Source organism: Trachypithecus francoisi, unplaced genomic scaffold (assembly GCF_009764315.1).
Source record: "Trachypithecus francoisi isolate TF-2019V2 unplaced genomic scaffold, Tfra_2.0 Lachesis_group14, whole genome shotgun sequence".
NCBI classification, from domain to species: Eukaryota; Metazoa; Chordata; class Mammalia; order Primates; family Cercopithecidae; genus Trachypithecus; species Trachypithecus francoisi.
The window spans coordinates 26,411,495-26,428,600 of NW_022681459.1; the positions used below are offsets into that span (position 1 = coordinate 26,411,495).

Genomic DNA, 17,106 nt, shown 5'->3' on the forward strand with positions numbered 1-17,106 from the left:
ATATTATTTTTAAATGTAGTTAAAAAGAAATTTAAACATACAAAGAAAAAAATACAGTATCTAACAACTTAACAAAATTTCTAAGAAAAACAGATTACTAAAGATTGAGGGTTGAGGCCCTGACTCGTACCTTCCCTTCTCCAGCCAGGCCTGAGCAGCCCCGCAACTCTCAGCCTCCTACTGATGTCGGATGTGAGAGCCTGTGCTTAAATAAGGTATCAGGCCTTACTGGAGACACTCAAGGAAAGATTGAACAACTATTTTTCCAGAGTAGAAAGGAAACTCATGCACCAGAAAGGCTGGAAGTATATGGCTGTGTAAATAACAGAACCTACTCAGAACAGTTTAAGGAATTTCTTGGGACCTACAATAAACTTACAAAAACCTGCTTTTTGGACTGTGTTAAAGACCACAACAAAAGTAAAGTCTGAAGAGACCACCTGTTCAGAACACTGCTTACAGAAATATATTTAACTTTTAAGTTCAGGGGTACACGTACAGGTTACACAGGGAAACTTGTGTCACAGGGGTTGGTTGTACAGATTATTTCATCACCCAAGTATTACGCCTAGTACCCATGAGTTGTTTTGATCCTTTCCTTTCTCTCACCTTCCAAAAGGCCTTAGTGTGTTTTGTTCCCCTCTGTGTGTCCATGTAGTCTTATCATTTAGCTCCCACAAAATTTTTTTTTTTTTTTTTTTAATTGCTTAGACAGGGTCTCACTCCGCCACCCAGGCTGGAGTGCAGTGGCACGATCTCAGCTTACTGCAACCTCCACCTCCCGGGTTCAAGCGATTCTCCTGCCTCAGCCTCCCAAGTACCTGGGCTTACAGACATGTGCCACCATGCCTGGATAATTTTTGTATTTTCAGTAGAGACAGGGTTTTACCATGGTGGCCAGTCTGGTCTCAAACTCCTTGCCTCAGGTGATCCACCTGTCTGGGCCTCACGAAGTGCTGAGATTATAGGCATAAGCCAATGCACCTGGCCTCCTACAAAAATATTTTTAAATGATACAAAGATTATCCAAGAGATTTCAGGAATATCATATTCAACAGAATGAAGCCCTGGCAGCCAAAGCAAAACTACTTGGCCAATCACAATAGGTAACTCCTGATGGACGGACTTTTGATGAAAGACTGCCAACAGCTGCTGCACTGGAAATGAGGATTCATCTGACAGAATTTCCTGGGAGCAGTAGCCACCCTGTTAAACCATCTGTCATGAGTCTGGCAAATGAAAACCACTGGAGAAACAAAACCACTATTTACCAAGAATAATTAAAACAGAAGGTCTTATTGTTCAAATAATAAGACACAACATTTATTGAGGCCTTAAGATTCTGCAGCTCAGTTACATGATTAGAAAAACAACTGTTTCTTCAATTGTGGCTGTTAATTTTAAAACCAATTATGTCTTCAATCATGTATGAGGATAGAAAAGTACCAAAAAGTAAAATTTCAGTGATATGGAAATAATCACTGAAAAAAAAATCGAGGGTGAAATATGGTAGTCAATCTTCTGCCCGGCCCTACCCACACCTACCCATAGACATCTAACACCATCTGACAAAGAGAATAATGAAACAAAAAATGTTGTCTCTTCCTTTGTTTACCCTAGTCAATATTGCCAAATATAGCTTTTTAAACTATTTTGAAAGCAGGTTTCTACTAACCTGTAAAATCGATTAACAAGTCTCATTCGAATTGTGTAAAGATCAGTTGGATAAGCTACTACAGTACAGTACTTCGGGTATGTACACAGATCAACAGGGCCTGCAAAAGCTGCTGCTATATCTGTTAGGGAAGACAGGAGAGTTTTTAATCAATAAATCCATTGCCTTTAGTGGCACTTCTCTAGAAATCATTCATAAGATATGGCTACATTTAACATTACAGAGTAAATTAAAAGATAACCAATACAAAATGTAGAAAAGAACAGAATCCTCAATTATGCCAGTATTTTTAAATACCTTTATGAAAAAAATTGAAAAAAAAATTTTCATCCTAAACAAAAAAAACTTACCAAGATTCAAAAGTTGATCTATACCACTGATAATTCTATCACATTCTTCATCTCTTGATTTCTGACCCCATTCACCAGCTTGTGGTTTATACAGCAATTTCTCTAGCTCATCTGATGTGACAGAAATACTGGCTCCTAATTCTTCAGGTGGATCAACTATATATACCATAAAAAACAAAGAGGGGAAGAAAAAAACCACAAAAAATAAATATATACTGTATTAAAATTCAGTTTTCAAAGCTTATAAAACTAGGTTATCTCCACAGTCAAAAACAGAGTTCAAATGTGCAACTCTTTTAAAATTACTCACTGAGATCAACAGATTGCTTACATTCAGGTAAAAACACAATCTACCTACCCTAACAAATTAAAAATTAAAACTAAGAGTGCCAGTATTGCAGTTTTCAGTCTATTTATTCAAGGAGGCAAACTTAACCCCAAGGCCTCTGAAAACACAAATTGAACCTGACAATATTCAAAATTTTAAACTTACAGTTAAAATTAATTTTTAAAAAGTCAAAATGGATAAAATAATCCCACATGACAAATGGCTAATTTTCTTAAATTTTAAAGCTCAAATGAAACAGACTGATATTTTTTGAAAAAGAAGGAGAAGCGGGTGGGGTGAATGATGCCTGTATTCCCAGAACTTTGGGAGGCCAAGGTGGGTGGACTGCCCGAGGTCAGGAGTTCAAGACCAGCCTGACCAACATGGCAAAACCACGTCTCTACTAAAAATACAAAAATTAGCCAGCTGTGGTGGGGCACACCTGTAATCCCAGCTACTAGGGAGGCTGAGGCAGGAGAATCACTTGAACCCGGAGGCAGAGGTTGCAATGAGTCAAGATTGTGCCATTTCCAGCATGGGCAACAGGGCGAGACTCTGTCTCCAAAAAAATAAAAGAAAGAAAAAGAGAGAGAGAGAAAGAAAGAATCTGAGGAAGCTGAGAATATTTTAGCTTACTGAGTATCAGTTCTAACATAAAAATAAGAAATGTCATCTACTATGTACTGACTACCAGAGCACGTTCACAATGAGGGAACAAGGGCATTGGGAAGTGCCTCATTTTAACAGCTGCTAAATGGTGGAGAGAATGCTCATGGGAGCATTTCCTCTAGAACCATATCCGTTAAGATTCCTGCAAACATACACACAAGTTTTATACAGAGCATTCTTTGGGAATGCTCTTAACTTCAATAAAGTTGACCTATTAGAATTAACTCATATTAATTAACTCAGTCTTTTAGCTGAGAGATAGAAATTTTTTAAACATGGATGATAAATGATTCCTATAAGCTTATAATCCATGTTCTTGCAAAAAGAAAAAGGATTTCCATTTTATTTTCTGCATGAACATAAAAGAGATGTGGGGGAAGAGGGCGGATACATCCCACTGCCCTAATAAGCTAAAATGTGTATTTTTATACTGTAATTCACAGTTATGCTTTCAATATTTTATCTCATCAAAAGGAAGAGGAAAGAGGCTGTATGGGCAGGCAACATAAAGTGCTTTAAAAAACACTGGTTTATCAAAGCCGGGATATGAGTTCAAATCACATCTATACCACCTAAAAACTATGACTTTGGGCAAGGGGTGTGGGTGGGTGTGTTTTGATAGGGAGAAAGTGGTGTGTGTGTGTGTGTGTGTGTGTGTTTTAATGGGGAGAAAAGGGGTCTCACTATGTTGCCTGGGCTGGTCTCCTCAAGTATTCTGGTGAATACTGATCAACCCACATGTGTGAAGAAACGACAGGAAGCCAGGAAAAGAACCAAATAAAAGATCTGTGATAACAAAGGCCTGATGCACAAAAGGGCCAGCAACCATGCCTGTTCCCCCCACCCAGACGGGGAAAAGCTGCATGATTCATACAGCAATGGATAGACTGCATAAAAGGGTCTTGCCTAAGAAGTCGGAAGTAAATCAGTTCTAGGCTGAGCACTGCTCCAAACCCATCTACCATATCTTAAAAAGATAAAATTGCTTCCGACTAGCTTAATTGTGTGACAGAACAAAGTTTAACACTTACAGGAATACAAAAATATACAGCACCCAACAAGGTAAAATTCACAGTGTCTGACATAAAATTTAAAATTATAAGGCAGGTAATATATTAGGAAATACCCATAATGAAGAGATTAATCAACCAACCAGAATTGTCACATATGTTAGAATTAGCAAAGACATGTAGTTATATTACACATGCTCATTAAAAACATATATAGCCGGGCGCGGTGGCTCACGCCTGTAATCCCAGCACTTTGGGAGGCCGAGGCAGGCGGATCACGAGGTCAGGAGATCGAGACCATCCTGGCTAACACAGTGAAACCCCATCTCTACTGAAAATACAAAAAAACTTAGCCGGGCATGGTGGTGGGCGCCTGTAGTCCCAGCTACTCGGAGCCTGAGGCAGGAGAATGGCGTGAACCCAGGAGGCAGAGCTTGCAGCCTGGGCAACAAAGCGAGACTCCGTCTCAAAAAAAAAAAAAAAAACACACACACAAAAAAAACATATATAAATGGAAGACATGAAACACAACCAAATCTGACTTTTAGAGATGAAAACCACAAGCAATAAGGTGAATACTGTAATACATTGGCTGGTGATAAAAGCAAATAAGACATTCCAAAAGAAAATATAAATATATAATATAAAAATATAAAAAGATTCAACACCAGGCATGGTGGCTCATGCCTGTAATCCCAGCACTTTGGGAGGTCAAGGCAGAGGGATCACTTGAGGTCAGGAATTAAAGACCAGCCTGGCCAACATGGCAAAACCCTATCTCTACTAAAAATACAAAAATTAGCCAGGCATGGTGGCACACACCTGTAGTCCCAGCTACTAAAGAGGCTGAGGCAGGAGACTCACTTGATTCTGGGAGGCAGAGGTTACAGTGAGCTGAGATTGCACCTCTGCACTCCAGCCTGGGTGACAAAGCAAAACTATATCTTAAAAAAAGAAAAAAAAAATTTTCAAAAGAGCACAGTATGCGTTATTCATTTCTGAATGTATATTATCATTGAGGGGAAAAAACTAAATCTTTTCTCATAATGGCTATTTCGTGCCTAACTTGATGCCCCCCAAACAGTAGGCATTTAGGAAATGTGTATGAAACAAATATGTGATGTAGTTATATGATTTACTCTGTAAGTGTAGCTAATATTTCATGAAACAAAGCAATAATAATATTTTCAAACATAAAACTAAAAAGATGTATATGGAACAAATTGTACACTAACATAGTGTAGACACAGCAATAAAAATCATCCTAATGAAACAGTAAAAGAAAATAAAACAAAAAAACAAAACAAAACAAAACCAGAAAAGCCCCAAGATACAGAGACTATTTAAGGGAACAGAAGAAATTATGATACCAAAACTAATGGATAACACAGTTAAAAATGAGTATAGAATCTGAATGTTTCTCAGCCAGGCTCGGTGGCTCACCCCTGTAGTTCCACCACTTTGGGAGGCCAACACAGGCAGATCACTTGAGGCCAGGAGTTCAAGTCTATATGGCCACCATGGTGGCCACATGCCTATAATTCCAGCTACTCAGCAGGCTGAAGCACGAGAACCACCTGGGAGGTGGAGGTTGCAGTGAGTCGTGATTGCACCACTACACTTCAACCTGAGCAAAGAGGGAGACTGTCTCAAAAAAAAAAAAGAAAGAAAGAAGAAGAAATTGAACATTTCTACAAAGACATAAAAATGGCCAGTAAGCAAAGGAAAAAATGCTCAGTATCATTAGGCATCAGAGAAAGGCAAATCACAACCACAATAATACTTCCTATAAGTTAAAAAAACAAGTGTCCAGGATGTGAAAAAACTGGAATACACATACACTGCTGCTGGAAATGTAAAATGGTATACCTGCTGCAAAAAACCATCTGTCAGCCCTCAAAAGGTTAAACAGAGTTACCATGTAACCCAGCAAAGCCACTCATACATATGTACCCAAAAGAAAAAAGACTTGCACATGAGGTTCACAGAAACACTATTCATAGCCAATTAATGGAAGCAATCCAAATGCCCATCAACTGATAAATGGATAAATACAATGTGCTATATCCATACAATGGAATATTATTCATCAATAGCAAGAAATATCTTGGTTTCTAAATGCCATTCTCCAATGAAACAGGCCATGGCCACCGAAAAACTGCCTGATTCCACAGCTGAGGTAGGGAAACTGCAAGGTGAGCCTTGAACACTGAATAGTGCCAGAAGCTATGAAAACACTCAAAAGGCGATTTAAGTGAAAATATCAAATGGACATAGGAGTCAACTTGAAGAGGTTCCCAGTGGCCAAATCTGCAATAAGGTAGCAACAAAATAATGATAACAATTGAGCACTGATTTTATTTTACAAAAATCTAAGTACATACTAATATAAATAAATGGGAAAGGAGAAGGTGTATCTTATAGCAGAATTCTAACTAATAAATGTAAGACAATGGAAAAAAATCATTATTTGAGGCAAGAATCATCAACGGATGCTACAATTAGTGAGTGGAAGCAGGATAAGAAACAGGATTATTTGCAACACATAAATATATCCCCATGGGACACTAATTACAATGGAAAAAGTATTTACTTCACACTGGAGAAACCTGACACATACCCCCTAAATCAAATTATTAAAGCTAACACTCAATTAATGGACAAATTGACATCATGTGCCTCCTAAAATAATGCACTGAGAAAGACACATTACTTCTCTGACATTCTTGCCAAAAATGCAAAACCTAAATTTAATCGAGAAAAAAACATCAGACAAACCCAAACTAATGGAAATCATATAAAATAACTGCCCAGTAATCTTCAAAAGCCTTAAAGTCATGAAAGACAGTGAAAAACTGAGGGATACCAGATTAAAGAAGACTAAGATGACATGACAATTAAATCCAAAATGTGAAAGAATATTAGTGAAACAGACAAAATCTGAGTAAAGTCTATAGACAATAGTATCATGTTAATAATAATTTCCTGATTTTGATCACTGCAATGTGCTAGCTGTATAAGAAGGGAAATCTAGGTATTTAGAAAATCCTTGTACTATTTTTGTAACTTTAAGTCTGAAATTATCTCAAAATGAAGTTTTTTAAAGTGCTATAAAAAATGGAGAGTACACAAGCCAGGCACAGTGGCTCACGCCTGTAATCCCAGCACTTTGGGAGGCCGAGGCGGGCGGATCACAAGGTCAGGAAATCGAGACCATCCTGTGAATGGTGAAACCCCGTCTCTACTAAAAAAAAAATACAAAAAATTAGCTGGACGTGGTGGTGGGCACCTGTAGTCCCAGCTACTCGGAGGCAGGAGAATGGCATGAACCCAGGAGGCGGAGCTTGCAGTGAGCCAAGACTGTGCAACTGCACTCCAACCTGGGCGACAGAGCGAGACTCCATCTCAAAAAAAAAAAAAAAAACTGGAGAGTACATATTGAAAAGAAGTTATCAAAACGCAGATATTCCGAAATTTTCTTGAAAATTATAAATAAAAACATCAAAGGATGTTAAAAATCAGTAAAAATACTTACATAAAGAAAGCTTGGTGGTGAACAAAATGGAAGCAGGAGATAATAGAGTACCCTTTCAAAAAGTTCAGCAAAAGAGAAATAATTCAGTAACAAAAATGCTTGATGAAGTCAAATGTAAGGTATAAGAGACATATTCAAACCTGACTGGAGAAAGGTAGGAGGAAATTAAAATTGTTGAAGGGGATGAGCTAAGTGTAGGTACCAGGCCCTTGGAAGGCAACAGCAGTGGGATGGTAGCACTGGAGAACAGGCTGGCTTTAAATAGTTGTCTATGTCTCACAGGAAAAGAATAGAAAATCCATAATAAGACAACTTGAGGTAAGGCAGAAGACAGATGGAAGTCAAGTTTGATCTTTTCCTTGAAGGAAGACCAATGGTAAAAGATTAAGAATGAGGTAGGAAAACTAGACGCTACATGAAGGATTTACGTTTTTTGGATTTTTTTGTTGTTGTTTTTCTGAGATGGAGTCTCGCTGTCGCCTAGGCTGGAGTGCAGTGGCCGCGATCTCAGCTTACTGAAACCTCTGCCTCCCGGGGTCAAGCGACTCTCCTGCCTCAGCCTCCCAAGTAGCTGAGATTACAGGCACACGCCACCATGTCCGGCTAATTTTTTGTATTTTCAGTAGACATGAGGTTTCACCATGTTGTCCAGGCTGGTCTCAAACTCCTGATCTCAAGTGATCCATCTGCTTCGGCCTCCCACAGTGCTGGGATTACAGGCATGAGCCATGGCGCCCAGCCAGGAGTTAAGTTTAATGCAGGGTTACATGAGAAATGACAGCAAACTACTAAGGTACAGCCAAAATCAAGCTGGAATCTAAGGTCAAGAATTAACAAAACAGATAAACACAATGCTGTTGTCTTCTTTCAGTAAAGTTCAGTTACTGTAATGTGAATATACTGATCGTAGAATACAAATGTGTTTGTTCCATGTGCATTGGCAAATGCACATATTATAAAAATAAAATATTTTCATTATTTAACAAATATATATACCATTATCAGGAATTGGTTCCATGTCCCATGGGCTAAGTTTTTCAATTTCAGTATTATCCCACCTGTTAAAAAACAACAAATCTCTGGTTAGCCTTTCATGAAAACAAAATGTGGATAATAGGTGTCCATTATAAAAGTAAAAGATACAAAATATGAAAATTAACCTCACTGCAGCAATACAATTTTAAATATTAACAGTAAATTTTTTTAAGAAGGATATATTATTAAAATAACAGGTTTAAGAACAAAACCAGAAATCCTATGCGGCCCGCACCCAAAGTGAATAACTCAAAGACAAGGCATGAAGCCTTGAATTCCGCCACAGCCACAATCAGTGGTTTTTATTCCATTGCCAATGAAAAAGCATCAAAGGTTTATTTGAAGAAGATTAATGATATAATATCTGCTTCTGAACTAGGACACTGACAATACAAGGCAAAGGAAATGTGGCTACAGAAATAGTTCCAGGGAAGCAAGCAGAACCTGAACCAAGGGGAGTACTAGTGAATAGGAAACAAAGGGTAGGTGCATGTCTGAGAGACATTTCAGGTCAGCCTGACATGACTTAATGACAGATAAAAACCATGTTTTTTTTTAAAAACCAGAAATGTATTATTCATACAACAACCTACCACACTGAATTATTTGTAAATGATTAGTTTTCATCTGTATACAAACCTAACAACATAACACTGGAAATGACTATCAGGATACTGTGGTTGATATGGCTCTTGACTTAACACTGTTCCAAACCACCAAGCATCATCAATAATAGAGCGGAATCTGTCACCTAGGAGAGAAATGATCAAGTCTGAGGCATTTCTCTGCTAATATTCATTAACATTTTTTAATCTACAAAATACCATATGATACAGATAAAAAAGAAGCCAAAAGCGCAATACAAAAACAGGCAAGCAGAGCTCCTAAACAAACCAAGAAAAATATGGAATAAAAAAATTAACATTTAGATTAAATGGATTTCTAGATGTATTCAACAACTCTAAGACTTCAACCAGTGAAATAAACTGCACTAGATCTGTGTTTCGCATTCATTACAATACAAACATGAACTGCTGTAGTAACTGTATCTCTTCCTTCTTACCCTTCCCACCATTTATAAAACAAAACCAATTAAAAGAAAGAACAAAAGTCACCTATCCAGCACTGATGATTCTTCGGTATATAGATCAACAATTCTTTTCTCAAGGGAAGTTTTATAGAAACAAATCAAAGTTAAAGCTACAATTTATCCCCAAGAAAGAATATAATATACCTGGCAAACAGTTACAGTGAATTCTTCAAAGGTTTAAAAAAAATAATGCCACAACTACTAGACCTACATGTTTTACAGTCTTCAGTATATTTTCAAACATATGTAAACATGAGTTTTACATATATTTTACTTCAAAATCACTTGAAACCAGAGCCCCTGAAAGAAATCTAAGGAGACTGTTATAGCTTTAAACTTATAATTTGAGATAAACCACACTATGATTTTGTCCAAATCTCTAATACCCTAATTTAACAAACATTAATTACAACTGAATGTAATAATAAATTATTGTAATAAAAATCAGCTGCCTCAATTTTGAGAGGCCTAATACAAAAACATGTTAGAAGAGAGTGAGTCTTTGATATAAACAATTAAGTGTATATTTTTCTTGCTATTTACCTAATACTAGAAGATAATTTCAGTTTAGATAAAAATATTTCTTCATACAAAAACAACCCTTTAAATAAAAAAGAGCCTTAAAAAATTAAGTTTTCTCATAATATAAGTGTCTTTTCTATGTTTTTGCTAGCTGATCACCCTGGTAATCTTATGTTAAGACTTTTCAAATAAACCTACTTTGGCCTTTCAAGAGAAGGATTAAAATCCACTGCAAAAATGAAAACAAGCACCTTCTTCTTGCCATACTACTCAAATTCCAAGCAAAAAGGTAAGAGCAAAAACGGGGGAGCAAAATGAATTAAAGTGTAGTATTAACACATCTGGTCCAGTCATTTCTCAACCACAAAACTAAAACAAAAACCACTAAATTACAGGAGGCATTTGGGACTCCATCTCTAGTTTAACTGTAGATAATTCAGTTTTTAAAAAATTTAATGGACATGTTGGCAAAAATGAGAGCCTCTTTTTTGCTCTCATGGGGACTGAAAAATCATAATACCTGGGAAACTTTAAAGTTATTTGGAACACAACTATACAACCTGCTAATGTTGCTTCATGTTATTTTTGTGGCTGTATGTTTTTCTTCAAGAAAAATTTTCTCTTCATCTACTCCCAAAATAATCCTGATTACTTGTGTAGCTATTACCAGGACAATAATCTACAAAGAGGAGCCACATGCCCTGACAATCTTTCATGTCAGATGAAATTTATCTAAAATTTGCCGCCTTGTAGTACCCACAGAAAAAGGTAGCAATGGCCAGATGTGGTGGCTCACGTCTGTAATTCCTACACTTTAGGGAGGCTGAGGCAAGAGGATTGCTTGAGCCCAGGAATTCAAAACCAGCCTGGGCAATACGGCAAGACCATGTCTCCACAAAAAAATTAAAAATCAGCTGCACATGGTCGTGCACACCTGTGGTCCCATCTACTCAGGAGGCTGAGGTGACAGGATCACTTGAGCCCAGGAAGCTGAGGCTGCAGTGAGCTCTGACTGCACGACTGCCCTTTAGCCTGGGCAACAGAGCAAGACCCTGTGTTGAAAGAAAAGAAAAGAAAAGAAAGAAGCTGCAGTAACTAGAAAGATCAATGTCTTAACATCATTTATGAATGTGTACACCAGATGATACAGCCTGGGTAAAACTTAATATTTCCAACAAAAATCCAAGAACTGATAAAAGAATGAACCATCCTATTCCTAACTCAGTAAACAGGCTCCCAGGATAGCATTCCATACCGAACATATATTTGTACACCTGTGAAACAGGTACTACAGTTGCTATTACCATCCAGCCTAATGACTTCATTCAATTATCAGTTATATCCTGAGATTAATGATCTACACAACTCTAAATTAGTGAGCCCTCCTTAAATGCTCACCACAAAAATCACATTCGGGTAATTTAGTGCCTACATTGAGGTACCAAAATTACTCCAATGTGTAATTTTACTAGAATGTGTAAAATTACATTGAGGTAATTTTAGTTTTCTAATTTTTCTGTCCACCTATACATATGGTTATAAAGCATAAGTGTATATGCATTTTTTATTTCTTAACGAAACAGTGTCAAGTCTTCTCATTTAAGTCTACACTGTTATGATATCCAAGATGAAATACTTGGGTATACCAGAACATTTTCAGTGTGAAATCTGAAATTATTTTTCAGCCTTCTGATCATTCTAGATCCTGGTATAATTGTGTAAATTATACCAATGTTACATCAAAGATAATTATATACAATATAGTACAAGGAAGTCTGAAAGGAAGTATGTCTACTCTAGCCTATAGTCAAGGAGTGAAAATAATCTTTTCCAAATGTCATGAACCAAAAGAAGAAAAGTTGCTCGTCTAAAAAGTCTACATAATCGGGCCGCACACGGTGGCTCACGCCTGTAATCCCAGAACTTTAGGAGGCAGAGGTGAGTGGATCACGAGGTCAGGAGTTCGAGTCCAGCCTGACCAACATGGTGAAATCCTGTCTCTACTAAAAATACAAAAATTTGCTGGGCATAGTGGCACGCACCTGTAATCCCAGCTACTCAGGAGGCTGAGGCAAGACAAGCACTTGATCCTGGGAGGCGGAGGGTGCAGTGAGCTCAGATCACGCCATTGCACTCCAGCCTGGGAAACATAGGGAGACTCTGCCCGCCCCGCCCCCCGCCAAAAAAGTCTGCATAATCAGTAAGTACCAAGTGTTAAGCAAAATATATTTATAGGTCACTTATATCTCTTCCAGAATTTACATGTTTGTATACACTATAAGAGTCCCACAGCCAAAAAGTTAGACCAATAAAACATGAGATTAATTTTTAAGGGTATATAAAACTTAGTAAGGATAGACTTACAAGACTGCCAATTCCTCTGTCTTGCTTCATCATAAAACTGACGCAATACAAGAAAGTCAATAACATCTGGCATATCATGATATCTAGACAAAAATTTCAAAAATTATTAAACTCTCTACATAGCTGGTTATATAGTCTAAAAGCAACACTGTCCAAAAGAAACATAATGAGATCTACAATTGTAATTCTCAATTTTCAACCAGCTATATTTTAAAAGTGAAATTTTTAAAAACCAGTAAATTTCATACCATATTTTAAATACATCCAAAATATTTAATATGTAATCAAAACATCTTACATATTTTTTCTCCATAACGTCTTCAAAATGCAATGTGTACATTCACAACACATTCGTTTCTTTAAAAAAAAATGTTTATGCCTCATACTCTGCCAAGTCTCATTTAACACATTCAATTCAAATCATCCACATTTCAAGTGAGCAACAGCCACATGTGACTAGTGGTAACCTTATTAGGTGTAGGAAATTATTTATTCCGAATTTTTTCAAAAACAAAGGGCAGAAAAAATTTGGCCTGTATGTCAGAAATCTCCACCTATGTAAGTGGCATGAAACCATATAAAACAGACTGCCCACACTTAACCATAACTGTGACATGCCTGCTATGACTTCAGGGTGGGAGATGGGTTTCCTAGCCATCAGAAACTCGAGCCACATCTTAGGCTATCCACAGTGCTCTACTAGTTACCCTCAAGTTGAATGGGAAGGGCATGCTAATCATTACATCAGCAAAATGGCTAATTTAAATTTAAATAATTCCATTTTTAAAAATAATACATACCTAATAGAGAAAGATTTGTCCGTAAGTTTTCCAGTTGCTGGATCTATAAATGCTAGTTTGAGGCAACAGAGTGTAGGGGGCCCAACTTCATATCGTATTCCAACTATTTTAACCAATTCTTGATCCTTTAACAGACATTTTTTTTAATGGTTAAAATAAAAGCAATTCCTTAATATTGTAATTCTCCACATACTGTTATATTAAGTAAACTCATAATTTAGGCTTCCAAACCAGCAGACAAGTTTAATCAATACCATTAATTACATTCAATTTTGCTAAAGTTAATCTCCACATATTTAATACAGTTTCTAATACAAAGAACATCCTTTAGAAAATACACTATTAAAAGTATAAGACTGAAAACACAAATCTCTGATTAGCGTAATATCTAACAACAACCGCTGTTAAAAATCTAACATATTTCCTTCTGGCTTTGTTTTGGAAACAGGGTCTCGCTGTTTTGCCCAGGCTGGAGGGCAGTAGCACGATCATGGCTCACTGCAATCTCAAACTCCCGAGCTCAATCAATCCTCCCACCTCAGCTTCCCCAGTAGCTGGGACTGACTACAGGTACAACACGCCACCACACCAAGCTACTTTTTTATTATTTGTAGAGACAGGGTCTCCCTATTTTGTCCAGACTAGTCTCGAACTCCTGGGCTCAAAGTGATCCTCCCAAAGCGCTGGGATTATAGGTGTGACCTGCCACACCCAGCCAATGCACATTTCTATTTATATGGTTTTATATTATGCAGTGAAAATGTGTAAGCATTCTACTTATTCCTAAGTGTTCTTCAAAATCCTGATATTAAATTTCTGCCTAATACATTAAGTAATATTTGTTGAGAATCTACCATATACTATGACCTCTTCTAGGCAGTAGGGACAGAACAGTAAACAGGTGAAAGTCCCTACCTGGATGGAGTATCCATCAAATGGATTTGCCATAGTCAACCCTCCCCCCAATGTCTGCTTCTCTGATACTAGGAATACAACAGATCATTCATCCACTTATTCACTGAACAAATGTTATTATTATAATGCACCAAAGTGCTAAGCATAGTTCTCATCATTCACAGTAGTTATGTTCTATAAAGTCACCTAGAACATGAAAATACTAAATCGGTGCTATAGAGGATATATAGGGATAGGATCCTGCAAAATTCTGGTCCCAACACTGTAGTAAACCAGTGTGTACATAACCTGGCTTTATGTGTTTCTGTTTAAAGGTACCTTATTTAATATGTTGTTGATCTGCAAACATTTAACTCATACCTGAATGAAGCTTGTCTAACACACTTTCTCCATAAGGCACATCTCAGCCTTCTAGCACTTAAGAACACTAGACAGCATGTCAGCACTATGCTTAGGGGCCATTTTAAACAGCAAAGTAAGCACAAAAATGGAAAATATGTGGCACTGAACAGACCATGAAAAGGACACTTGTTTGCAGTGCGAGAGCTAAAAAGAGAAGGCAGAGCAACACCTTGTTCAACCTCAACTGGAAACATGCTCGTCAGGCAAGTCAAATTTTTCACCACCCTGAGCATGTACAGAAATGACCAAAAGGCTCCAAGAATACTGTTTTGGGGATTACAAATAAAGCAAGCACGCAGTTCACAAATACAGAATCCAAGAATAATGAGGATGGACTGTACTTAGGTACACAGTCCTAAGTTAAACAGACATAAATAAAACCTCAAATATATATAAAGCCTAACTCACAGAAGCAGTCATTAAGTTGAATATAAATGTTAAAAACAGCTATCTTTGTTAAAAGAATTAGTATTTTCTTCATGTTCTAAGTTTTTAAAAGTATCAAAATGTGTAGAATAAAAATATAAAAAATAAAAACCATGTGTAATACTACCCCACAGATCATCACCATTGACATTTTGATGTTTTTCTTTTGATTGGCTACAAATGTTTTTAAAATTTTGCTACCATAACCAGAAATACAATTTCACGTCTCATTTTTCCTATTAGTAATACACTGTGTAAATGTATCCATCATTCATTCCACAAATATTTTTCAACCTTCAAGTACAAGATGGGCTGTACATAGTAAGTGATTGTGTGAATGCACCATGATTTGGTTAATTCACTATTGTGGAATATTTGAGGTTTTTTTTCCAGCTTTGTTTCTGTAAACAGTGAGTGAACTACAATACTCATGTATTTACAAGCATTTCTGTTTGTTTTCCAAATTACCAGAAGAGTAAAATCACAGAATTAAAAGTTCCAAATATTTTTCAGTTTCAACTCCTATTGCCAAAATATCCCCTAGAAAGCCTAGACCACTTGACACACCCCACCAGCAATCTGAATAACTGTTAACAAACCAACATCTTTGCCACTTGCTAGAATGTGGAATTCTTTCTTGAGCTAAAAACAAACAAAATCACAAAATTGGCTAAGTACTGAAAAGGTAAAATTATTATTTCCTTATTTTAATATCCATGAGGTTAAACCTTTCTTCCAATTTTTATTTCTTCTTTTGAAAACTTGCATTTCTCCCTTTGAAAATCTGTCTTGGGTACATAAACATTTTTAAGATTGATAATATATATATTGCCAAGCTGTCTTTCTGAAACTCTAGGTTGTTGCATGTAACGTTTTACGTACCAATCAGCAACATACAAATTTTGCCCACTGACAAGTCATTCCCACAGGATCTTAAGGTTTGGTTATAGCAGAAATATTATCAAGTAGGAAAGAAAGTAATAAAAAATGTTTCCAACAGGTTTTTAAATAGATTTGTAAATAATTTAACTATATATGTGCTAAAATGTTTAATGATTTAATAATGCCATCGTCCTACCCTAAGATCCATTTTTCTCCATGGCTCCTTATTAGGGTTCAGTTCATAAATATTATTTCTTCTCACAGCCTCAATATAAGCTTCATGACCCTGTCGAAAATATATTACCTACAAAAGGGAAATATGCATTTAAAAATTAAGAGCAATATAAATTTTATGTTCCATATTTGTGTTTTTAAATTTGTGTTACTCTCACCTCATCACCCATTTGAGGAACAAAAGGAGATTTTCTAAGTGTGGTGTCAGTAATCCAAACTGGAGGATGAAATTCATATAAATGCTCCATGTTTCCAAGCTCTCCTGAAGTCATCCTCCGCAAATTCTACCACGGGGAAGAGAACAAAGTTTCTTAGGTTAGAAAGGGGCATGCACTCTTTGAATGAAAAATAAAAGAAACTTCACCATTCAGAATGACTGTTTTTGCCATGTCCATCTAATGATTAGTTTTTACACAGCATATATATTTAGTTTTTACATAGGAATATATCACTTATAAAAAGCACTGTAAATCTACCTAACATTTTCCTAGTATCATCTCCTAAATTTCTCATAGATTCTCTGTGCTATTTTACATCCCATTTTAGGAGGCTAATACCCAACCTAAATCCTCTTTTACGCATAGCCTGTTCTGCCAAGACTCCACTCCGAGTATGACCACAGGCTAATCATCACAGGGAGTCTCCTCTTGACTGTAGGTTGTAAGACTGGTGATTTTAAAATATGCCCACAAATCCCAATAGTTCTCTCCTCTTCAAGAAGTGGAAGTCTCCTCCTCTTAAGTGTGGACTACACTTAATGACTCACTTCTACCAAATATACTAAAGCAGATGAGAATATGTGCAACTTCTAAGACTAGGTCATAAATGGCACTGGGGCTTATCCCTGGCTACTGTTATATCATTCACTC

The 17,106-nt window shown here is 36.8% G+C and overlaps 1 protein-coding gene across 2 annotated transcripts in view; it reads right to left on the reverse strand.

The window, feature by feature from the left end:
• Positions 1-17,106, reverse strand: part of BRWD1 (bromodomain and WD repeat domain containing 1) — a 132,920-nt gene that overhangs the window by 31,857 nt on the left and 83,957 nt on the right. For both annotated transcript variants that reach the window (XM_033232486.1, XM_033232488.1), the window contains 8 exons: positions 16,396-16,521; positions 16,200-16,307; positions 13,379-13,503; positions 12,579-12,661; positions 9,242-9,353; positions 8,564-8,625; positions 2,026-2,181; positions 1,676-1,796 (listed from right to left, as the gene is read on the reverse strand). In XM_033232486.1, the coding sequence (XP_033088377.1) occupies positions 1,676-1,796; positions 2,026-2,181; positions 8,564-8,625; positions 9,242-9,353; positions 12,579-12,661; positions 13,379-13,503; positions 16,200-16,307; positions 16,396-16,521 (893 nt within the window). The remainder of the gene's footprint in view (positions 1-1,675; positions 1,797-2,025; positions 2,182-8,563; positions 8,626-9,241; positions 9,354-12,578; positions 12,662-13,378; positions 13,504-16,199; positions 16,308-16,395; positions 16,522-17,106) is intronic.